At 42.8% G+C, this 25,812-nt stretch overlaps 1 protein-coding gene across 9 annotated transcripts in view; it reads right to left on the minus strand.

Moving 5' to 3' along the window:
• Nucleotides 1–25,812, minus strand: part of Cfap54 (cilia and flagella associated protein 54) — a 323,915-nt gene that overhangs the window by 198,102 nt on the left and 100,001 nt on the right. For all 9 annotated transcript variants that reach the window (XR_008221626.1, XR_008221627.1, XR_008221628.1 and 6 more), the window contains 9 exons: nt 21,414–21,539; nt 18,879–18,996; nt 16,510–16,599; nt 15,125–15,251; nt 10,692–10,806; nt 10,028–10,125; nt 4,686–4,916; nt 2,272–2,414; nt 356–543 (listed from right to left, as the gene is read on the minus strand). Coding sequence is in view for 6 of the 9 variants with exons in the window: in XM_052753120.1 (XP_052609080.1) it covers nt 356–543; nt 2,272–2,414; nt 4,686–4,916; nt 10,028–10,125; nt 10,692–10,806; nt 15,125–15,251; nt 16,510–16,599; nt 18,879–18,996; nt 21,414–21,539 (1,236 nt within the window). In the remaining 3 variants the exon portion in view is untranslated. The remainder of the gene's footprint in view (nt 1–355; nt 544–2,271; nt 2,415–4,685; nt 4,917–10,027; nt 10,126–10,691; nt 10,807–15,124; nt 15,252–16,509; nt 16,600–18,878; nt 18,997–21,413; nt 21,540–25,812) is intronic.

Here is a 25,812-nt window from a genome sequence, read left to right on the forward strand (position 1 = left end):
TGGTAGTCATAGCAACACTGGAGACACATCCAATATCGTCCCCAAGAATCTCATCTCCCACTTGTTTGCAGGAAGTCAAGGTACATGCATCATCACAGGATCTTCATGGCATCAAAGGTCACCCAGGAGGCTCTGGTATAAAGATGACAGCTAAATGAGAATATGTGCTCTACCCACACAATCAGACAACACATAAGTCTTTAGTATCATAGCAGGAAAACCTCAAAGTTGGCTGAGGAAAGACCTAGCAAGTTGAAGTCTGGATGTAGTAAGTGAGTATATCTTACACACCCGAGTTCATGGGTGAGGCTCGTGTCTGGTCTACTGCATAGGCACAGGAAAAGGATTGCATTACCATTGCTCTCCTGCAACATAAGAAGATGTTCATAAAATGATCCAGTCCCCAGTTCAGTGCTCGATCCTTCTCTTTGTCATTAATACTAATGCCTGATTGAGATTCGGAATCATAAATTGTCTGTGTTTTTATCTTGGAAATATTATCTTCACTTTTGGAATTCCAAAATGCAGAAAGATCATCTGTATCTGCATTCCAAAAATAAATCACAACACTATCAAAAACATCACTCAAAAATAAAAGGTATAAAGCATAAAACTACCAAAAACATGCATTCACATTCCAGCAAAGATGGCATATGTTGTGTAATGGTAACATATGTTCATGTCGCATAAACTTGGAGAAGGAATGGGACAATCAGAGACAACCAACCAGGGGAGGTTTCCAGAGAAAAGGGCACTCATAAGCTAGAGGGCAGCAGGCATGACTAACCCCATGGGGAGATAGAGAAGAGCACTTCCGGGCTAAGATGGGGGTGAAGGATCAATGCAGTGAAAGGACCGAACCGGACTCGGGGAAGCAGTGCCAGAATCCAATGTCCTTTTGTCTTCCCAAACAGTCATTCCGAGGACCTGTGCACTCTTGAGGGAGCAGCACCCTGGCCACTCATTCCTCTGTGAAGGTGGCACCAGTCCAGAAGTGTTCCACCTGCCACATATCTCCTGTCCCATACGTGCACTAAGTAGTCTCAAGTCCAATGTCCTGTCTCCAATTATCATAGTGACTTGAAGCTGGAGACAAGCTACATATCAGATTTTATGTCTATGGAATTTCTCTTCAATGATGTGGATATGCATAATATGGTATATTAGAAGAATCAGAAGTATGTCAAATACCTCACTATGAACCAATACTACCAAGGCAATTTAGCTACTGAGAACCCTGATCAGCAAGAAAGTCCACAGTGCTTAAATGCCAGCATTAAAGAATTTGAAAGAGGGCTCAGAGTCCAAGAGTACTAGCTGCTCTTCCAGAGAACCTGGGCTCAATTCTCAACCCACATGGAGGTTTACAATCACTTGTCACTGCAGTCCCAGGGGATCCAAGCCCCTCTTTGGTCCTCCACTGGCATTAGACATACACATGATACACATACATACATGCAGTCAAAATACACATAAAATCAATATTTTAATGCCAGTATGAAAATACATACATGGATTTTTTTAAACAGCATAAAGATACTAGAAACACATTTTTATTTGTCAAATGTGTGGTAGGCAAGATAGAAAAACCTATTGGTTAAAAATAGTATTCCAAGCTCTATCATCTTTACAGGCAAGGGTTAAAAATCAACCAAATTGGACAGATAATAGTCAGTGCAGCATCCAGATAGGAAGGCCTCTATGCCTGTATGTCTCCACCACCCAGAGACTGTGGAACTGGACCATATAACAGGACTTCTTATCCTGCAAGCAGAATATTATTTCGTTCACCTTGAAGTGGGCTTTCACAGAAGGTGCGAACTGGAGACTGGTACAACAGTGGACTGTCTCAAGTTCAAAACCAGCTATCACGACTGTATTTGTGCCTGTCAATATCAGTGCATTGATGGAATCTATTTGAAAAGTGACTTCCACTAAGATATCACACCTGCTAGAAAATCTTCCCCTACCTTGAACAGCCGGAGACTGTCAATACTTGGCAAAAGAGAATTATATTTGCAGAGCACTCAAAATGATTTATGGTGGACCATTAATACTTAACTGTTAAAGTTGAGTAAAGTGATTACCAAGACTCACCAACACAGCTAAATTTCAGGGCTTTTGAAAATGGCATGTATTTCTCTCTACCAACAAGGACACACGCATGCACCTGTGTGTGTGTGTGTGTGTGTGTGTGATATTCTATGTTTGTATTAGTGAATAAAAATCTTGAGGCAATTGATACAGTTACCAATGAGCACATTCCTTTACCTGTGGCTTGGTTGGGCTTCTTTCTTTTAGAAGCAATGAGGACATCCAGCATTGCTTTGTAGCTGTCTACAGTTAGCTTTGCTGTTGGTAACACAGTTCCAGAATGGAATAGTGAGAAGAGGTTAGGGTCACATATTCGGAAACTGAAAAGTAAGCCAAAAAAATTAATAAATTATATATATATATATACATATATATACATATATGTAAATAATATATAATGCAATATATATAAATAAATAACATCTATAACATATAAATTATATATATATATATATATCAGATGAAACAACAACATAAACACCTAAATAAAACTGAACTGTCTTAAATACAGCCAATTTTTATTTTTAAAACATTTGTAGTTGTGATATTAGACCATAAATTCTCTTGGCAGGTAATCAGCCCCCAGTACCTTACCACAGACTTTTGAGATTATACAATGTAATGCTACTGTTAGGGGCTTACTATATCTTTCCCTAAAAGGACCCTTGAAGATGGGAATGGAGCCTCTGCTCGCTCTGAGCTCTACAGCAATCATTTATGTTGCGCTGGAGATCCAGCTCCGTGGTAGACCAGTTGCCTAGCAAGTATAAGGTCCTGGCTTTAATCCTTACTAGTGCAATAAGTAAATACTACTAGAATAATGAAATCCCATGATTTAAGTATAATTCAGTGAAGATACCTCCTGTTTAGAATATGTCCATAACCATGTTTCTTTTTGAAAAAGAAAGCCTGAGCACTAAGCAATCTTACAACTATAAATGCCAAGCACCCACTAATAATTGTAAGAAACTCAAAGTCAGCAGCAAATTACCCCTGACCTAACTTTGACCACTGGTTGCTTTACTGTGCTGTCATCAGGCATAGTTGGTGACACATGACAAGAAAACTTGAAGAAGACTTCTCAGTGCCCAGAGGATGTCAAAGAGGCCTATCTCTTCACTGCCATGGGCCACACTACTAAGCTGCCTATTGCTTTTTTGGCTCTGGACTCACTCCATAACCTAGGCTATTGCCATTGTCCAATCCCAGCCTCAGTACTAGGAATGTAGCCATCACGCCCAACTGGCTAGCCACTTGAGTGCAGATCTGTGAGAAGTAGTTTTGTGAAGGTTAGTCTTCCAAGGGTTAAACTTCTGGAGAAACGGGAGAAGGGGCCAAATTCATTTTGGATCTTAACCTGCATTTCTTTGCCTCACTGGATTACTGAAATAAGCACCATCTTGTTTCATACCCCTTTCTCCAGTCTTTCCTCCAGCCAACCCATTTTGTGTGTTCCTGCCAAGGATGCTCTTCATCAAAAATCCTTAATAATCTCCTGCTATATAGGACAAAAAGTTCAGATTTAAGACAAACTGAAGACCCCTCATGGCTTGGTACTCACTGACTTCTGATTTCTCACCACCTCTCTGATACGCCATGGATTTTGGTCAGACTATTTGGGATTCTCATCCTGTCTCCTACCTGGATTCTTTCTTATGCTATTCCAACTACCAAGAATGCCTGCCTCGCTGGCTGGTCATTTCTAAACCTTGACATCCATCAACATCCAGAAGTACTATCTCCATGAACCCCTTCCTATAAGGTCAAGCCAGAAGAAAGCCACCAAGTTGTAATAAAGAATTTAAATGTGCTTCACCATCTACCAACAAACAGAGTTATGCATGAGTGCTTATGATATATTACCAGGCTCCAACATGTGTATCTTATCCATCTTTGTATACTCATGGCATCTAGCTCACTGCCCTATATGTAAGAGTTCTTTGGCAAGTATCTTTTTGGATGGAAGACTTTATATCACCTTTATATCAGATACCTAGCATTCCTTAGTATAGTCCTCTTCTTATCTATCTAAGCACTTAACCAAAGGTACAGAATAAAATCTCAAATTGCCTGTTGAATTCATGGCACAATATCATGCTAGAAAATGTGACTTCTGCCAGGTGGTGGTGGTGCACACCTTTAATGCCAGCACTCAGGAGGCAGAGCCAGGTGGATTTCTTTGAGTTCCAGACCAGGCTGGTCTACAGAGCGAGATCCAAGACAGGCACCAAAACTACACAGAGAAACCCTGTCTCGAAAAATCAAAAGAAAATCTGATTTCTGTTTTTAAAGTCTTCAAATATACCTCTGATTGAAAGTGATAGTGACGTGATGTCAGCTAATATCAACAGTTATTAGAAAGTTACCATAGCATTAGAAGCTATACCTGATGAACTTATCCAAAAGGTTTGCAAATTAGCACCACATGAGACATTATTGAGTATTTATTTGGGAAAGAAACCAACATAACAAAATGGAAAACACAGGGATGGCCAGTGTAATGCAGTCATTCTGGAAACAGGGCTCAATTCCAGTGCGCAGTCCATGTTCACGAGATGAATGGAGTACGGCTTACCAGTATCACTCCATACCTGACATTGGAACGCGAAGAGGTGAACCTCATCTTCGTGCGCTCAGCCAGCTTTTGGAAGAACAGGTGGAAGTGTGCACTCGCCAGATACAAGTTCATCTGAGATCTCCAAGGGAGCTCTTCAAGAAGTATTTGATGAAACCTCTTTCTTTTAACATAATTTAATATTATGGGATTCAAGTTATCTGTCAGGCTTCGGTATGCCATTTTTCTGACATCACTTCTCTTATTTCTGCCAAGGGAAAAAGATATTTTGAGGTTATACAAAAAAAAATTAAATAAATAATAAACTACTAAAAATTTTTAAATAAACATTAAATAAAGAAAAATTATTTCAGCTGGGCACACACTTTTAATCGCAGCACTTGGGTGGCAGAGGCAGATGGATCTCCAAGTTCAAGGCCAGCCTGGTCTACAGAGCGAGTTATAGGATAGCCAGGGCTACATAGAGAAACCCTGTCTCAAAAAAACCAAAAAGAAGAAGAGGAGGAGGAGAAAGAGGAGGAGGAGAAGGAGGAGGAGTAGAAGAGGAGGAAAAGAAGAAGAGGAAGAGGAAGAAGAAGGAGGAGGATTCCAATTTGTACAGAATACATCGTGGAGTCAGTTGACTACACTTATGCAAATTCTAGGCTCATTTATTATTTCCTTGGTTCTCCAAACGTGAAACTGTAGAAGGGAGGCTGCAAGGGGAAGCACAGGGGACAGACAGACAGAGACACTACTTAATTGTCTTCAAGAGTCTCCTATGTCTCAGTTCTAACAAGAGCTTTGCTTTTCCATAACCAAAGGGCCACTGGGATTACACAAGCTATGCAATGCTCCTATCGATCAGCTTTTTCAATATTAAACAACAACTTCATTTCTCTATATTGGTCCTTAAGGGAAAAAAACAATAAAGCAAAATTTCGCCTAACATTAGTTAGTCTCTACAGGAAATAAAATTTCAATCAAATGTAGACGAAATAACTTTAAAAATGAACACATTCAATACACTATGAGGGGGAAAATATTCACCTTTTTTTAATATAAATATAGTTCATATTTGAGTCTGATTGATTTTGATTTCAGAGAGTGGATCTCATTAGGTAGCCCAGGCTAGCTTTTACCTCCCCATCCTCCTGTCTCAGCCTTCAGTGCATTATGATAGTTCAACATTTTTTTATTTATTTTTATTTTATGTGCATTGATGTTTTGCCACAGGCATCTGGTCCCTGGAACTAGAGTTACAGACAGCTGTGAGCTGCCATGTGGGTGCTGGGAACTGAACCCGGGTCCTCTGGAAGAGCAGTCAGTGCTCTTAACTGCTGAGCCATCTCTCCAGCCTGATAGTTCAAATTTTTAAAAGATAATGTACATTTAATCTTTTAAAAGATCATTCCTATAAATCACCTGGTAAAGTGTTTGCTTAGATAGATAGAGATAGGTAGGTAGGTAGGTAGGGAGGGAGGGAGGTAGATAGGTAGGTAGATAGGTACATAGATAGATAGATAGATAGATAGATAGATAGATAGATAGATAGATAGATAGATAGATAAGATAAGATACTTCGTTCATCAAGGCCTCCAGGCTATCCTGTGTTATGCTGCAGTGTTGAGAATGGAGAACCTGTGCTCTCTAAGGTATGTTTTGAAACTGAATCAACACACACAAATAGTAGGGGGAAGGGGAACAGACAAAGGGAAGAAGACAGATATTAGAATTGGCAGACATCTACAGAATAAAGGAGGAAGAAGTGCATTTTTAAATTAGAATAATGGGTTTCCTTACTGCGTTTTTATACATATTTGGTGTTGGTTGTCATCTCCTGCCTGTTCCTCTCCCCACTCTCCCTGCCCCCATCCCCACTCTCCCTGTCCCCATCCCCACTCTCCCTGCCCCCATCCCCACTCTCCCTGTCCCCCATCCCCACTCTCCCTGTCCCCATCCCCACTCTCTCTGTCCCCCCATCCCCACTCTCCCTGTCCCCATCCCCACTCTCCCTGTCCCCATCCCCACTCTCCCTGCCCCCATCCCCACTCTCCCTGTCCCCCATCCCCACTCTCCCTGTCCCCATCCCCACTCTCCCTGTCCCCATCCCCACTCTCCCTGTCCCCATCCCCACTCTCCCTGTCCCCATCCCCACTCTCCCTGTCCCCATCCCCACTCTCCCTGTCCCCCATCCCCACTCTCCCTGTCCCCCATCCCCACTCTCTCTGTCCCCCCATCCCCACTCTCCCTGCCCCCATCCCCACTCTCCCTGTCCCCCATCCCCACTCTCTCTGTCCCCCCATCCCCACTCTCCCTGTCCCCATCCCCACTCTCCCTGTCCCCATCCCCACTCTCCCTGCCCCCATCCCCACTCTCCCTGTCCCCCATCCCCACTCTCCCTGTCCCCATCCCCACTCTCCCTGTCCCCATCCCCACTCTCCCTGTCCCCATCCCCACTCTCCCTGTCCCCATCCCCACTCTCCCTGTCCCCATCCCCACTCTCCCTGTCCCCATCCCCACTCTCCCTGTCCCCATCCCCACTCTCCCTGTCCCCATCCCCACTCTCCCTGTCCCCATCCCCACTCTCCCTGTCCCCATCCCCACTCTCCCTGTCCCCATCCCCACTCTCCCTGTCCCCCATCCCCACTCTCCCTGTCCCCATCCCCACTCTCCCTGCCCCCATCCCCACGCTCCCTGTCCCCATCCCCACTCTCCCTGTCCCCATCCCCACTCTCCCTGTCCCCCATCCCCACTCTCCCTGTCCCCATCCCCACTCTCTCTGTCCCCCCATCCCCACTCTCCCTGTCCCCATCCCCACTCTCCCTGTCCCCATCCCCACTCTCCCTGCCCCCATCCCCACTCTCCCTGTCCCCATCCCCACTCTCCCTGTCCCCATCCCCACTCTCCCTGTCCCCATCCCCACTCTCCCTGTCCCCATCCCCACTCTCCCTGTCCCCATCCCCACGCTCCCTGTCCCCATCCCCACTCTCCCTGTCCCCATCCCCACTCTCCCTGTCCCCATCCCCACTCTCCCTGTCCCCATCCCCACGCTCCCTGTCCCCATCCCCACTCTCCCTGTCCCCATCCCCACTCTCCCTGTCCCCATCCCCACGCTCCCTGTCCCCCATCCCACTGTACCCTTCCGCCCCCAGTCTTTCCCCTTTCTTCTTTTATACAACGTGAGCCCAATTCCTCTCCCCACCCCTTTCCTTTAAGCCCTCCTTTCTCCTCTCTTGGACCCCTGTCTAGTTTCATGACCCATACCTACACTTCCCTGATACACACACTTTACACTATTGTTCAGTTCTAAATACATTAAGTTTGGTTAACAAAAGTACTTTAACTCAAGGCTTCTGGGCTTTTCATTGTTGTAATAGGTTAAATTTTCTGCCAACTATGAACCTTTTAAGTGGTTAGATGAAATTAATGTTAACTTTTGACAATGAAAATTGAAAGTGTTGTTACCAAAACAAAACTAATCTTGCCCTTGTATAGGGAGGCCAGTTCTCCCCAAGAGGCTAAGAAGAGCCCACAGGGCCCCCACCAGAAAAAAGAAAAGAGTCCCGGAAGTGAGCAGGAGGACAGGCCTCATCCTGTAGTACAGACAGGTGACTGTACTGTCTGCACACAGCTGACAAAATAGAGAATGCTCCATCACCTAAATGGATATTAATATTTAATTGTACCCTAACAATGAGACCTATCACCATGGTGGCAATGGCCACAGATGTCCTATGGATTGCATAGAACTAAACATATATACCAAGAGACACACACATGAATTCACATAAAGGTGCCATACTCTGAATAAAGTCATCGGATTGCATTACTGACAACGTCTTGGTTTGTGATATTGTAAAGAGTCGCACTTGGAACTTGGTAAGGGGTTTATGGGGTCTATCTCTCATAAATGCATAAAATCTTCAATTTTCTGAAAAGAAAAATATTTTAAGATACATGTTACAAATATGTCCATATCACAGGATTTAGGGGATTACACTTGAGGTCTTAGCCTATAAGCAATGAGAAAAAGAAATGAGAGGCTTGAACCCTAGAAAAAAATAACCCAGACCTTCATCGCCTGTACATGCTCTGACCATCCACACAGACACACGTGAGCCCAGGAGTAAATTATCAAGTCATGTACACAGTCTACATACCAGGATTCTAATTTATCTCTGTTCAAAAAATAGAAGAATTCAGAAATGTAATTTTAAAATCCATACAAAAATAGTGCTTTATATAACTAACAAAAGGTGAGCAACACATTGAGGGAGAAACCACACAATGTGTTAAAAAAAAAAAAGAAAAAAGCACTTTACAAGATCTTAAGGTGCATCCTGTCCTCTCAAAGAAAGATGCAGTGTTGCAAAGAAACAAAACAAAACTTCCCAAATTCTCTTTTCAAATTCACAATAGAATTCTTCCTGTTACTCAGCAAGCTAGTGTGAACTATTTCAAAGAGGATTATGCAAGACCTGTGTGAAGGAAAATAACACGCTTTCTATCAGACAGTAACTTTTCCTGTAAAGCCAAAGTCATTGCAATAGGAGGTTATTGATTCAGAAAACAGGTAAATAGACTCATGGGAGTGAGAAGAGACCCCAGAACTAAATCCACGAAGAGTCACTAAATAACAAAGGTGGCAGTGACAGCAGGATCTACTGACCCAGTCAATGGTACCATCTAAAATAGACCGTCATCGAGGGGGAGAGATGGCTCATCACTCCAGAGCACTGGCTGCTCTTCCGGAGGACCTAGATTCGGTTCCCAGTAAGTGCCCCCTGGCACTCACAGCCGTCTGGAACTCCCAGTTTCGGTGTACCCTCTTCCAGCCTTCATGGGCACTGCACACACATGGTGCACATTCATATACGAGGGCAAAATACTCACACACATAAAATAAAAATAAATACTTTTTAAAAATTCTGTCCTCTGAAAATAAAAAGCAATTCATAACTTGGTCTCAACTATTGGCTGACACCAATGGCTGTATAGCCAACACTCTGCTGCATAGCCTATTCAGAGCACTCCGTCATTTGTGTTGGCTACTGCACTTCTATCATTAGTGTGTATCACCTTGAGAACAGGGATGTTCTCGCACTTGTATTGTTTGACAGTTTCATAATTTACATAATGAAAATTGTCATTCTGTTTTCCATTTACTTCTCTCATCGCCCTCTCTCTCCCACTGGAGTCCTTTTCTTTAACTGCCACACACACACACCCCCACACACACACTTTCATGTCTTCAGTGTGACCCATTGGGTTTGATTATCTTGTAGTATTGGGTTTTCCAGTATATCCCTAATACCCAAATTAGTGCCCAGCAGGGAGTAAACCTCAAGGAAGTCAGTGCTGACAATTCGTTCATACCTATCCTGCTCCGACAGATCATGAATGGATGGATTCTTGGAAAAAAATTCTTTTAAAGTTTCCTTTTTCTTCTTTCTTCTTCTTGATACATCCCCACTCTTCATGGGAGAGAGAACAAATGTTACAAGTTCAAATTGGTACATGAAGCTATTACCTCCTCGTAATGCTCACCTTCTAACCATGAAACACACTGGTTTTCCTACATCCTTTAATTAAAATTACTATCAAGGGGCTGGAGAGAATGTTCAGCAGTAAAGATCACTTGCTGCTCTTTCAGAGGACCTGGGTTCAATTCCTAGTACCCACATGTTGGCTCACAACCATCTCTAAGTCCAGTTCAGTGGATCTTAGGCCCTCATCTGGCCTCTGTGGGCACTGGGTGCACACATGGAACACAGAAGGATATGCAGGGAAAATACACCTAAAAATAAATAACTATAAAAAGTAAAAATGGACCCTTTAGACAAAAATAGCTGATTATGAGAACATCTATAATAATAATATATAATTATTAAAGAATTTATAATTTATTATAAAATTATGTCTATTGGTATTTTTCTGTTTCACATTCCAACAAATTAAAATATAATCAACCATCTCTAGATATATAATATCTTCATCAACTTAATTAAGTTCAAAACACATTTTTTTAAAAAAAACTTACTTTTCCAATCTCGATAACTATAGCTTTATACTTCTTGGGAGACTTGGGTGTCTTCTTACACAAGACACTGTCCTTACACTTTAACCTTTTCACTCCAATGAGGGACTCGTTTCTCCTAATCCACACACAAAAAGAAAAAATCAGTCAAAAATACGCAAAGAATATGGGCAACAACCTCAGAGTAATAAACCTCTGAAGAACGCTGTCATTGAAACTGTGCAAAAAGGAGGGCGCCCGGACTGCCTGCTCCATGTATCACTTAGATGAGGATCCCTGGACATGAAGGGCATCTGACCTCTGCATAGTACAGTGTCATTCATCCTGAAAACTTGTGAAAAGGGCACATGTCCACAGGGAAAGAGGAGAGAGCTCAAAGTATGGCATAAGTTGGACGGAACTGGACTGAAAATGATCTATAGTTACTTTCCTTCACTATCAAGACAAAAGCCACATCACAGTGGCCCTAGACAAACTGTCTTGCCTCTGACCGATTCAGTCTTTTTATTTCCATCCTGAACAAACTCCCAGCCACGGCTGCTCCTTGCTAAACTTTCTCTCCTCTTGGGAGCACTCAGCTCTATTTTCCCATCACGGCTTCCAGCAGATTTGTACCTCAGGTATAATTCTCTCAGTATCTTGAGATTGACATTTGTCTGCTAATATTTCCTGAAATGCATACATTTTCTGGAATTTCTATTTCTTGCTACAGAAAGCAAAATTCTGTTTTAACATGATGGATGGGAACCAGAAAGTTGAGTGATATGCAGATACAAGGTTAACACAATGGCTGGGTGAGCCTAGATAACTGGTTTGTGGGTTGGAGCACACTGTATGATCAAAATGTATTTTGTTTGTAATAGTGGTTGGCATCGTGCTACAGTTTTGTGCACTACAATTTCTCTCTCTCTCCTCTCTCTCTCTCTCTCTCTCTCTCTCTCTCTCTCTCTCTCTCTCTCTCTCTCTCTCTCTCTCTCCCCCTGTGTGTGTGTGTGTGTTGTATGTACACGTGTGTTTGAATGAGCAACTATGCAGACATATGGTAGCCAGACGGTAAGATGAGATATTCTGGTCTGATCTTTCATACTCCCTTGTGACGGGCGTTCTCACTGAACCTGGGGGTGGCTATTTTAGCTGTGTTGGTAGTCAGAAAGTCCCAGCAATTGTGGCTCCACCACCATCGTACTAGACTTGTATGTGTGCTTGGTCATACATGGTATTTACATGGATGCTAGAAATGATGTTCAGGCTCTCGTGCTTTTCCAGCAAGTGTTCTTACCCACTGAGCAATCCCCCGATCCCTCACCTTAGTTTTTATGAAGACGATCACGGACCCTCTGATTGAATGGGACTCGCACACAGCTGCAACAGTTCTGAGATTACCCCAGTTATGTAGACAGATATTTCATCTAGTTAAGCTATAGTGTTTGGACCAGTGACTGCTGGGAACATGGGGACTCCTTCACTTCCAAGCTGCACCCTGAAGCTGGTTGTCTAACACTTTCAATATCAGATAAGTCTCTCTGCTATGTTGTCCTCTCTCAGCCCCAGATGAGTGATGTAACGGTAGCCATGCTAGTGCAGGCAGAGATGGAAGGCCAAAGATGCGTGCTCTCAGCCGACTGCTATTTCTTCTGTGCATAGCACGACCTTCATCCATCAAGCACATGGCGCTCCTCCACTTCCACAACTCCTCACAGCTCCATGTAGCTCTGAGGGCTTTCTACATTGTTTATGGTGTGTTTTGGTAAATCACATTCCCAAAGTTCTGTGTACTAAACATTAATATTTACTTTGGGACTTCTACATTCTTTTGTTTACTTCTATTAGTATCTGTCCCTAACGCACTGGCTCTCTGCCTATTATTTCACAAGCACGACTCTGTTATTCTTTACTGGACATTCTAATCCTCTTTTATTGTTCTATCTTTTCAAATATCATTCATTATTGTAGCCCACTCTACAATTCATTTGAAGGAATCTGTATTGAAATTATAATAGACCAACAAAGTAATTTTAAGATAATAGAAACCTTTACAAAATTATGTCTGACTAGAAAGTGATGTACTGACTTTTCATTTTACATATAACATATGTAAAATACATATGTGTGTCCTATATAAAATTATGTTTGGTCCTCTTCATATTAGTCAACACTCCCACATAATCTCTGGTAAATTTAGTTATGTACTCTGTAAAAATGGGATTTTACATTATACTTTCAAGTTCATACAGGAAAACCACTGATTTTGCATCTAACCTACGAAATTCAACAGTTTTTTTTTTTTTTTGGTAATTATCTTTAGATTAAGTTAAAAGAAACAATTATTTGCCAGTGTCTCCAGTTTTAAAATATTTCACTGTGGAATCCATTTAACAAACATTTTTAATTCTCCATGCTGTGTTAATCATAAAAACTCTAACTCCAATTTCTTAATATAACAGCAAGAACTTTCAGAGCAATGCTAATCGTCAGAAGGTAAAGTAGGTTTCCATGTTTGGGGCTTAATTTAATAGAAAATCATCTGATTTTCATTTTACAGGAAGAATCACTGAATTTACCAGATAAATTTTAGAAAACACCTACTGGCTCCTTCGAGTACCAATGATAATTATATCTTCATATCTCTTATTCCATCTGCATTGAGAATAAAACATTTTATGGCTGAACTTATGTGCTAGTATTTATCTTGGATTTCTGCCTCTATGTATTGCTCGGTACACTTGATTCGTACTTTTTTCTTCTTGCTTTCTCTCTGCCCAGGGTTTACTGGAAAGCTTTATCACTATGTGGTGAATAGCTGTATGCCAAAGAAAAAGCATTCATTCATTTCTTTAAAATAAGGAAGAATTGTCCTGAACAAATTTCAGGATCCAAATGTTTCTGCTGCTTTTCTCAGAAAAAAAATAAATTTTTCCAGATAATCATCACTTTCAATTAGATTTTTCAGTGTGTTTTCTCTTCCTGTGGCCTGTGTTTCTCCTTTTATTATTATGCTACATGGAATTTTTTTTATTTTATTCATATTCCTAAAGAATGATCAACTGAACTGACTTAAAACCAACTTATAATTGATTCATTTCTACTTTTACTTTTGTTTTCTTATGTCTTACTTCGATTCACGTTTTTTATTCCTTGACTTTAACAAAAACTCCTTTAATCTCATTTTTCCTTCTCTGTAACAGAAGATTCTAAGGCTAAGGACCCGTCCTCTGCTGCTCTGGTTGCCTCCGATATGTTGGGTTTTTTGTTATCATTAATCGCCTAGAAGTTTTCAGACATCTTTATTCTCTACAGGTTGGGAAGATAAATTTACCCTATTAATTACGTACGTCTGTATCTTTCCTGTTTAGGTCTGTCCCTATCCACCCCAACTTGGTGAAGACATTCAAACACATGTCCTTGACCTCAGAGTTTACAGGACACCATTGCCTAAGTCTGCTGCACTTCTCAGTCTCCAGATTCAGGTGTCTATGATGCTGCCAGGATAGCGCTCATGGCTCACTTCGCCTCTTTACCTTTTAGAAGGGCTATTGTATTATTATTATTATTATTATTATTATTATTATTATTATTCTTTATTACTGACTTTCATGGTCCTTGCAGCTTGCCCAAACACTGCAGACAACTTCTGCTTTTCACAAGTCTTGACGGTTTTTTATTTGAATACAACTTTATGATTCTGACCAGTTTTCTGATTGCCGTGGCTTATTATACTGAACAGACAGTCTCCTCCATCTTTTGAGAATATTATACCAACATATTCCAAGCTTTGGCTTTCATAAATGAGGTACCTATTTTAGAAAAACATTTGTGTGTTGATTCCCTTCTCTTTGGGTGCCATTTTTTAAATAAAGCTCATGTTACTTGCTGTTATTTTTACTCAAATGGGACAAATAATGGGACAAGGTTTATACTCTGTGATGACAGACAAGCACACTTGTGATACGAAGACAAGGTGGATGTATCTGGCATCACTTATAACTGGCACGGGAAGTTATAATTGTCTTCCAGAGTAAAGACAATCATTCCAGCTTAGGAAATAGAGGAGCAGCTTCAAGGCTTATTACCCCTAAGAACTGCACAATGAAACCCCCAAGGGATGGCTCTGCTCATTACGACAGAACCCGTCGTCCATGATGCATGTGCAAAGCTGGACTCTAAACCTCCCACGAGAAAGAGCTGACAGCCTACGGAGATGCTATCACTCATACTGTCCAATGGAAATAGACTGCTCTGTCTGTCGTTGGTGATGGGCACATGCTCTAGTCAGGGTCCTTAGTTCACTTGCATTGATATTTTTACAGTTAGTCCTTTAGTTACCCACTCAGGCACAGACCATCTCCGTCTATCAGCTCAGTTGCATTTATCCCACACTTTTTTCCATCGACCTTTGTAAAAGTTATTGACATTTTCAGAACTAGCATTGCAAGTACCTTTTCAAGAACTCATAAACAGGAGCTGTGAGCTCCACCGTGAGTTGAAACTTTTCATCGTTCATACATTTGAGCATAACTTGTGTAAAGAATTCCAGGAATCTCGGTCTTTGCTTGAATTTCATGACTATAGAAACAAGAAGTTCATTGGAGAGTTACCAGTATGGCCTGGTAATGGGTGCTAAAAGGTTCCTAGTACTAGCCATCTTTAGTCACAACAGGCACAGTGTTCATTTTTAATTAAAATACAATTACACCATTTCTCCCCTCTCTCTCCACCCTCTCCCATCCCCCATTCATTCCCCATCCAAATCTTTTTTAAAATTATTATTCACAGACAGACAGACACATACACACCATTAATTTTGTATAAGTACAACCTTGTGAGTCTGTATAGTGTTGATGTATGTATATGATTTTAGGACTATTTGGTATTGAAAAGCCAATTATACCCGTAGATAAATGTAGCTCTGACCACTTATCAAAGAAGCCTCCTTTGGCCACAGACAGAGGTCACTAGGGAAAGCCACAACTGGTCAAAACGCAGAGAACAACTAGCCATAGGGTGCCCAACCCAAACTGATACCTCTCTGTCCAAACCCCTGTGTTAAAGGTTCAGGGAACACTGTGGACAGAGTGCAGAAAGCGTGTGAGAGCCAAAGGACCAGGAAGTGTGCTGTGAGATTGTGTCTTCCACCCATGACAGGGAAGTCCCGCCCATGAAATCTCAACACTGTCTCAGTCTGAACAGTGACACCACCAATCAACATCCAAGAAGGCTGAGGGCAATCTTATGGGGCCCCATCCCTAGATGAAGAACGACAGGCAGTAATGACTGCTAAAGGGGGAGGGTACTCTTCTCCAGGGAGGAGCCCCCTTATGGGTTAGATGGGATGAGCCCCCTTATGGGTTAGATTTCTCACTTATAAATATTAAGAGTGTTTATTGGATATACTGTTGCTTTATTTCAATGGCCACTGATATTTTACACTGAATATTTGGTTTATCCTACAAAAACCTCAATATTCAGAACAATTTAGCTGAAGCTGCTTGTGGTGTATGGCTGTCAGGAGAAAGGGCTGGCCACATCTCACGCTGATCTGTACCACCTGTCACTCAGAACAAAACAAGATGCCACAGCTCTTCATAGCTGAATTTCAAAATGACGACTGCATTTTCCAGTGCCTCCTCTTTGCTTCATAATGGCACAGTTCGCTTCAAAGCCGCTTGGGAAGGCTCATCCTTCCCAGACTTCAAGTCACCTCGTTAGGTTTCTCAATGACTTAGCAGTCAAGTGTCTGCATATTCTCAATGGGTGAGAACACCGAGCATACAACACACACAACAGAAGCAACCTGAGGCATAAGCCGCTGTCCAGCACTCACCTTCCTTCATGGCGCCTTTCACCGACCAGTTTAGAACCACAGGATAAAGAAAGATCGGGTCCTCTGCTCCAGAGAGTTCAGTTGAGGTGTCTAAGGTAGAAACACTAGTAAATTCTAATGTCTCTTTGGATCTCAATGACCAAAACATACACATCTTTTTAAAATAGGGGAAATAGTCAACTAATTACTAAAGCATGGGACTTAAAATATCAAATACACCATATTTGGGGTGGGTTAAAAAAGATCAAGTATTTGCTTTCCTTTTCCTTAAAATTTAAGGGACCCACCATCAGATCTAGCAGTCATGTTAACCCCATCTGAAGGGACAGGTATCAACACAGGATTACCCCAAGACCAAGTTCTCGGCACAAAGGAGATATATTTGCCCCAGAGGGACAGAGGGCAGGGATAAATAAGATGCAAAGACAAGAGACAGAGGAAGAGGGAGAGGGGCAAGGGATATTTGTCCCTGGGAGACAAAGGACCATCTCTGGAGAGAGATGAGCCGGACGTGGCCCATAGGGAAATGGTGTTTTATAAACGTAAAAGGGGAAACCCTGTAAGATGAAGTACTTAATTTTGATTAGGTGTATTAATTAGGGCAGCCAAAGGGGACTTAATACTTTGATAGCTGGACCTTGGTAGTCAGCTCAGGAATGAGTCTGACATAAGTATCTAGAGAAGGGAATGGACCTTGGTGGCTAGCTTTAGGAATGTAATCTAATGGTTTTAAGCAAGGCAGAGGGATGGGGGAAGGGCAAGGCCTGCCAGAGCCATGTTTGCCATGCTGGGGCTGGCTAGAGTCCCTTCACCATCCTTAATGAAGTCACTCTATGAACCATAGGGTGCAGCACAGCCACCAGAACCAGACTGTGTCAAGTTCCATCTTTCTTGGTTAAAACAAGGACTCATTTTGTAGCCCAGGCTGGCCTGAAATCTGTGGTCCTCCTGCCTCAGCCCCCTGAGGGCTGTGACTATGGGTGTACACCACCTGCCCAGATCTGCTTTGAACTCCAACCTTGACACTTTTGAACTGTGAAATTTGGTATGTGGGGGGGGGGGGGGAAGGGGGGTACTTAGAATCTCTGCCTCAGTTTTCTTGCCTTTAAAATGAAGATAAGAGCAAGTTCCTTATGAGGGTGTTATATAGAATTTGTATAATTTTTTATAATGTATTTATAATAGTATCTCACACATAGGAGACACTTCACAAAGTCATTTTTATTGTTACTGAATTTACTGTGTAGCTAGTAATAAATTGTATTTCTTAATGAAAGTTTTGTTGATATGAGAATAAATAATTCACATTTCTAGAACATTTTTAAACTTTAAGAAATCATACTTTTATATTGGTGATTAAATAATTATAGTTTCCATAAACTAGTTTTACTAATTATGAGAACGACGTAACATCAGGCTCAATTCAAAACTTCAGTCTAAAACAGGCAAGAAATACGTTGGAAAAAGAGAGAAATCCTCGCATTTTTGCCTTTAGGGCAGCAGCTCCCGATTTGAGTCCCCCCTCCCAACCTCTCTCACACACTGCCACCAATGTTTGCTTCCCGATCAGTTATCACAGTATAATGGATGGTGTGTTCTGTTCCTATGGTCAGTGCCCAGGGATGCTGTGCCACACCCTTTAGTGTCTAGGACAGAAACACCCCTACTGTGCTAGATGGTCTTATGTCAGCTTGACACAAGCTAGAGCTATCTAAAAGGAGGGAATCTCAGTTAAGAAAAACGCCTCCCTAAGATACAGCTCTAAGGCATTTCCTTAATTAATGATTGATAGGGGAGATCCAGCCCACTGTGGGTGATGCCATCCCTGGGCTGGTGGTCCTAGCTTCTATGAGAAAGCAGGTTGACCCAGTATGCAGCACCCTTCCATGGCCTCTGCATCAGCTCCTGCCTCCTGGTTCCTGTCCTGTTTGAGTTCCTGTCCTGACTTTCTTTGATGATGAACATCGATATGGGAGTGTAAGCCAAATAAAACCTTACCTTCCCAAATTTGATCATGAAGTTTCATCACAGCAATAATAACCCAAACTAGGACACCTATAAGAACAATCTGGACCAAAATAACAGTAACGCTAAGGTTGTAAAACCTACTCTAAAGCTGGAAGACACAGACCCACGTCCAAGACAGCCAGGCAAGCCTAAGTAAATCCCTTATCTTTATGAGGCACACCTGTAAAGAGCAGTGAGCAATCTCTTATTAACAAAGTGTTGTTAGGATTAATGGCATAATGTAGACACACTGTATAATCCTTAACGGGTTTACCAAATACTAATCTCATCTTAATTCTTTCAACAAAACAGTTTCTCATTTTAAGAAACAATGCTAAACAGATACAAGAGGAGAAAATTACATTGCTTCGTCAATTTGAGTAGATGTGTCTCCAGCAAGGCCAGCTGTTCATTTATCTTTTCAGGCAACAGCACCTGCTGGGGCTTCTTGGTTCTTGAAGTTTTCTTAGAACAAGTACCCTAGAAACATTGGTAAATGTCAAAATGTATTTTAACATGGTAGGGAAATTGTCATTTTTCGAAAAACCTGTGTTATGTTCTGTTTCTCCCTTTCCTATTTAGGAAGACTATGATCTGCGCAGCTAGCCAATAAGAATTAGTGATTTACAGTAACTGATATTGCATTCTAGCTAGAAGTGCTAAGAGTTTCATGGACAGAACCAAAATGCTCTCCTTTCCTGTCCCCCTTTCTCAGGATCTCCCACTGGCCCCTTCCAGAACATGTACTCTTCTTTTATTAGTGGTGGTGGCGGCGGGCGGCAGCACGATGTGTGTGTGTGTGTGTGTGTGTGTGTGTGTGTGTGTGTGTGTGTGTGTGTGTGTGTTGAAACAGTGTCTTTGGTAGCCCAGGCTGACCTCAAACCACTAAGTAGCCAAGGACAACTTTGAACTCCTGATCCTCCTTCCTCCAGCTCTCCAGCGCTGGGACTACCACAGGCTCCACCACAGCCAGTTTGTGAAGTGCTAGGGCTCAAACTCAGGGCTGCCAGCACGCCAGGCCAGCACGCCAGGCCAGCACGCCAGGCCAGCACGCCACCTACTGTGGCACATCTCCAGTCTCTGCAGTGTTCCTAACGTAGCTGTCACCTCCAAAAAAAATCCTCACAATAAAATCCCCAGCCAGCCGCGCGCGCGGGGGGGGGGGGGGGGGGGGGGGGGGGGGGGGGGGGAGCTCCTTTATTCTGTTAGGTTCCGATTTCCCCAGAAGGAGCACCTTTACAACCCAGCTAATTGCTTCCACCCCTCTGCCTCTCACTAAAACCTAGCAGGCTCAGTAATTAGCAGATTAAGGACTGGCCTGTGTGCGCCCGGGCCCCCCACCGCGTTTTCTCTAGGACTGAGAAGTGACCCGCGCTGTCTCCCGTTATCACCAACAAAACCTTCTCAGCCTCTTTCTTCTTAGACGGGTCTCTAGTGGTTCTAGGGATTTCTGCCTCTGACAAATGAGCAGATCCTACAACCTTAGTCAGTGGGAAGTGTCACAACCTCCTGCTGGACCAGCGGCTCCAGGGAGGGAGGTGTGAGACTCACCCGCAATACCGCAAGGGCACAGAGCCTTGAGTCACGGTCTGGATGACAACAAGGGGGCAGAGTAAGCAGTTGGTTTGAAAACAACAAATTCAAACTGCCTCCAGTTTAATCAAAGTTTCCCCTAGGCAAAACGAGCCCCACATCCTACTCCCCAAGATGTTACACCTTAAAAATCCTCTAGCCAGGATGATTTGGAGACCTTACCAGCCAACAAATTGCCTTGCTTTCAATCTCAGGAAGGAGACGTGGAGTCAGTCTAACTCAATGTGAGAGGCAGGAGACCAAAGGTCCTTCCTGGCATGCTTCAGAAACCCAGTAAGCCAAGAAGCATCTCAAAACCTGACCCACAAACACATTTGGCCCACATCATTTCAACACAAAGCAATAAAGTCTTAAGTCTCTCTAAGACTCCTGCTTATGAAGCACATATTGAAGATTAGTCTCAAAATTAGCAGCCTCATAAAGACAGGACTAGGTATCACGGATGTTCATAAATCTACTTCGAACATGAGATTGGAAAATTCAGCTAGGTATTTAATACCTTCAGTGATGCACTCAGAACTGTTACACCTGAAGTTATTTAACCTGTAAGCCCCACCTGCCCAAGGACCAGGTAGCATTCTGGGAGTTGTAGTTCCTGGAAAATAACAACAAATCTTCACGGGGAAAGTATGGTGGCCTATGGGTTCTGTTCTTATAAACCCCACCAACGCGTGTCTCTGGGCCATTCAGCTGAAAAAGTGTCCAGGTGATGTCCTGACCAAATTCCATCTTGGTCAGTATTTAACATTTTAATAAAAGCTTGCTTTAATTTAGTCAAAATGGTGGAACTGCTTTTTCTGGCAAATTTCAGGACTAACCAGAACAAAGCATCTTTAAACTCAATAAAGGCATTTTTAAGAAGCATTTAGACCAGTGTCCCAATGAATGTAGAAAGGTCTAGCCTCATCTGCCTTTTTTTTGTTTTGTTTTGTTTTGTTTTTCGAGACAGGGTTTCTCTGTGTAGCTTTGCGCCTTTTCTGGAGCTCGCTCTGAAGACCAGGCTGGCCTCGAACTCACAGAGATCCGCCTGCCTCTGCCTCCCTGAGTGCTAGGATTAAAGGCGTGCGCCACCACGCCTGGCATCATCTACCTTGTCATCAGTCCTCGGAATGTGGATAACTATTCAATATGCTAGTCTTGACTCTATCTTAAAAATATTTTTTAAATTAAAGAAATTCTTAATGAAATTACTTTCTGTAATGTAAAGATGACAAATTGATCCATGTCTAATGTGTTTGATGATAGTAAATGAAACAGATAAATACATGAAAAGGAGAAACTAACAAAAAAATACAACAAATTACCTCCTCTCCACTTTCATCTTGGTCCATACCAAATAGAGATTTGCACCCCGATGTGATGTCCAACGTCTTTTTCCCATAATTTATAATCATTACCGCCAGGTCATATTCCTTCCAGGAACGTAGAATCTAATTAAAAGTAAGCATTAATTATCTCTGTTGGATGCCTCTCTTTCCAAGTTCAATGCATAAAATCTTTCATAAATTCAAATTCCCCTAAGTCTTGTGGGTCTAACAACACCTCACAATTGTTAAGGAAACTGGAAACTTACCTCTGGGTCATATTTCTCTAGAATTAAAATTATTTAACTCTACTATTCTTTAAGTAAAGGACTAATAATGGCCTATCAATAATGCATTTCCTATCCCTCTGGGCCATTTAGCTTTATGCTCTGTGACACAGCACCCTACTATTAAGAACTACTACTTTACTTTTAAAAGCCACATTAAAACAATTGTTCCTTAATGTCATATACATAGCACCTTTTATTTTGAGAGTTTTGTTGCTCATTTGTGTTTTGCTTTGTTTTACTTGTTTGGATTTTGAGACAGGGTTTCATGTAGCCCAGGCTGTCATCAACCTCACTGTGTAGCTGAGGATGGTCTAGAACTGCAGATGCTCCTGTCTTCAACTACCAAGTGCTGGGATTATAGATTACCAGCGTGCACTACCATGCCCACCTTCTCTCAAATTGCTTTCTATAGGAAATGGCGCAGTTCCTGACCACATGATGTCTTGAGTGTGGAGCACCTAGGGATTTGCGAGATATTTTAGTAGATGGTTGGGCAGATCCTCTGAAAAACCTGAGAAGTAGCATACGTTGACTCTTAAAGGGAAAGACCATGCTGCCCCTCCTCATTCACACTGGCCACTGCCAGTGGTTACTCTGTCCCTTCCAGCCTGGCCCTTGTCCCCTTTTCAAGGGTAATCTTCCATCGTCATCTCCCTGTTGAGCCAAGCGTAATCCCGACACCACAATGGTTCAGACCTGGAACCTCATGTCTCTCCGTGGCTGAGTCATGTTCTAATGTACCTGCCATCCATCCCTTATTTGTACAGCTCTGCCCACCGTATCATTAAAATCCTGGTTCTAGCATCAACTCTAAGGAGAGTCCATGGCCAGTTATCTGATTTGCATATTTCCCATTGCAGTTATCTGATTTGCATATTTCCCATTGTAGTTATCTGATTTGCATATTTCCCACTGCCATGACTCAGTGAAAGGAAGGGAACACATTCATGGTAAGCCCTAGGGGGGTTACCTACGTTTGTATGAGTGTGCTATATGTAGACACATTTGGTTAAGATAGTTCTTTTTTCAGATATATGATCACTACTACTTCGAATACAGAGAAGGGCTAACAGGAAGGGACTTAGAAATAGTGAATGGTTACCTAGAACTACTAAGATCCACCCAATACTAAGGAGTAGAAATGTTTCTGTGGAGCCAGGAGAACGCACTCCAAAAAAGCAGTGCATTGTGAGGAGCATCATGTAGCAAAGAGATGATGACATGGTAAGACCCTGCAGGGTGCTGAACGTCTTGACGCAAGAGTCTAATTTCACGACAAAATGTACATGAGAGGCTTGGTCACGAGCCACCTTTTCTAGATAAGTGTAGCCACCACCCCTAATCAAAGCAGCCTTCTCTTTACAGTAAATGGAGACCGTCACAGAAATCACAGCTGGACACAAGGCAGAGATCTGCAGATGGTGAGGAATCCAGCCCCGGATGGGAAACATCTAGACCATTGAGGAAGAGGAGGCAGAAAGATTGTAAGAGCCAGAAAACCAGGAAGTCTACAGCGAAACTAGTCTCTCCTAGAAATGGCTGAACAAACAAGGACAGAACAACGGCTGTATGGACAGACATTCTAACGCGGAAGGAGCATCTCACGGGATCCCATCCCCAGATGAAGAACCACAAGCAACTAATGGTTGCTGAGGGAGAATTAGTCCCCTTCTTGGTTGTCCGATACAAAGTGGTCAGGCCCGAAACCATATACATACAAATAACAAACACAAGCTTTGCAGGCTGCAAATTTATATGTTTGTGCATACACATACGTGCACATGTGTATGACATTAATAAAGAAAAAGAGGCTATCAATTTGAGAATTGGAGGGATATGCAAGGAATTGGAAGGGGGGACTTGGGAGGGGCTGGAGGGAGGAAAGAGATGGAGGAGAGTGAGGTAACTGTTTTAATTTGAAATGTGTAAACATGTATGTGAGTGGGGCAAGCATCGCTATTTGAAAACAGACGTGGGCTGACGTGAACTCTGCACTCTACTCCAGCGCGCTTTCATTTGGCTTAGATGGAGCTGTGCATCTTTCTCCCTCTTGTCTAAATATATTATGAGAAAACAATACATGAGGAGAACTGATTTTTCTAATGAAGAGAAAAACAATTGACTGAATCTATTCAACAAACCAAATAATGGACAGAAATGAAGAGTATAGCTAATGTTTAGCATTGACAGCTTTAACACAACGCAAAAATAGCAAAATATATGAGATGACAAATTCCCAAACTATAGTAGCACGGAGGGGAAAAAAACACCGTTGCTTAAATAAAAAAAGATGAAGCTCTCCAAAGCGACCGTTTTCCGAAGAAAACAGTGTTTTCTTGACCGAGTTCCATACGTTCTAAGAGAAAATCTAGTACTGTTTATATCAAATGAACACATGACATCTGGGATTCAGAGATAACACATGATTCGGGAACTACAGACCAGGCTAAAGGAAACTTCTAGAAAGACAATGCCCAATATCCCAGCTGGAGAAAAACCCAGTTCAGGTATCAAAAATCCTGATAAGCATATTCTTATTCCTGGTCAGAATGGAGTCAAGGTCATTTCTGGTATGCCACAACTTAATTTCCTGATTCCTCAAGTGAGGGAGCAAGGGGTGGGGACATAGCTGGTGGGCCAGGAGGTGTACAGAGCAAGAGCCACTGTGTTCCAAGGGCTGAGGGTGACAGCATGAGGGTTCAGGGACATCAGCCTCCACTGTGGCCTGTGAACCAGCATCTCCCCGACCCTTCTCTTCCCCAGCTACTATCTCTGGGTATATCTCCTCCCTGTCACCAGGCAACCTGCAGGGATCCTGCGCATCTTCACCTCTCCCCTGCAGACTCCTTCCTTCCACATTGAATTTAAATGTTCTAGCTACCTGGATAAGCAGGATTTGCTGTGTTTGTTCTCGACAGAAAACTTGCTATTGGAAAGTCACCGGTTGTCTTGGAATATAATTCCTTTGTTGGGGTGGAGCCATGTCATTTAAATAGGATTCCTGTGTCGAGTGTTCTGAAGGAGAGTGCAAGCTGCCCCTTCCTTTACCAGAAAGGAACACAGCTCCACAGAAGCACCTTTCTTCCCTGGAAGCCTCTGTGGGCCGGCCAAGCAGATGAACAGCCTCTAAAGAAGCCAGTAGGGGTCTGGAGAGCTTAGTGCAGTGGTTAAAAGCACTTGTTCTTGCACAGGACTGGGATCACTGCCCAGCATCCAAATGATGGCTCACAACCATCTGTAGCTCCAGTTCCAGGAAATTCAATACCCTCTTCTGAGTTCCAAGGGCACCAGGTACACACATGGTGCACATACATGCAGGCAAAACACCCAGACACATACAAAAATGAAAAAAGAAAATAATATAATAATAATAAGAGGAGGAGGAGGAGGAGTAAGAGGAGGAAGGGGAGGAGGAGGAGAAGGGCAGCAGGGGCACTCTAGGCCCAGCACAGCACTAATGAACTTGGGATCATGAGAGAAGAGCAGGTGTTGCCAGTGGTTACAGCAGGTGTGACCAAGACAGGATGAATTCTGCACAAAGGCTGAGAAGGGTGGGAATGACAGACAGCGGGCTTCCTCAGACTCCTCCCCCGACCTAGTCCGAAGCAGGAGCTGCTCCTGGATTAAGTGCGTCTTTGGGACTCTTCAGTAACTCCTTTGCCGTCTCTGCAACAGCCTGTCTGAGGCAGCATCCTACTTTACCACTGCTTCGGTCGTGGTCCACGTGGAACAGCCCCTCTGTAGTTACACATGATTCTCCTCCCCTGCACCCTGGACCCGCAGGACCTCAGAAGTGATTCTTTCCAAAGCACAGCCTTTTCTCCTTCACTACACACAAATATTCCTCATCTGGGGTCAATGAAAAGTATTGTGCTTGTCCAGATGTCCAGAAAATATAGCTAGATATTAACCCAGGCCCTGACTTTGTGTCCTTTACCCTTGCATGGGGTGGATTGCCAGTTCCTCCATCTAGCTCACAAATAACTCTTGAACCTGTCTATGCCCTCCGCCTCTCGCTTTCTCCATTTCTCTAGTTACCATTTCCTGCCTTCTAACTCATCCCCTGCCACACGCAAGTCTTATCTCCTTCAAACCACTAGCTGTCGTGA

The sequence above is a fragment of the Peromyscus californicus genome, unplaced genomic scaffold (assembly GCF_007827085.1).
Source record: "Peromyscus californicus insignis strain IS unplaced genomic scaffold, ASM782708v3 Scaffold_24__1_contigs__length_46423439, whole genome shotgun sequence".
NCBI classification, from domain to species: Eukaryota; Metazoa; Chordata; class Mammalia; order Rodentia; family Cricetidae; genus Peromyscus; species Peromyscus californicus.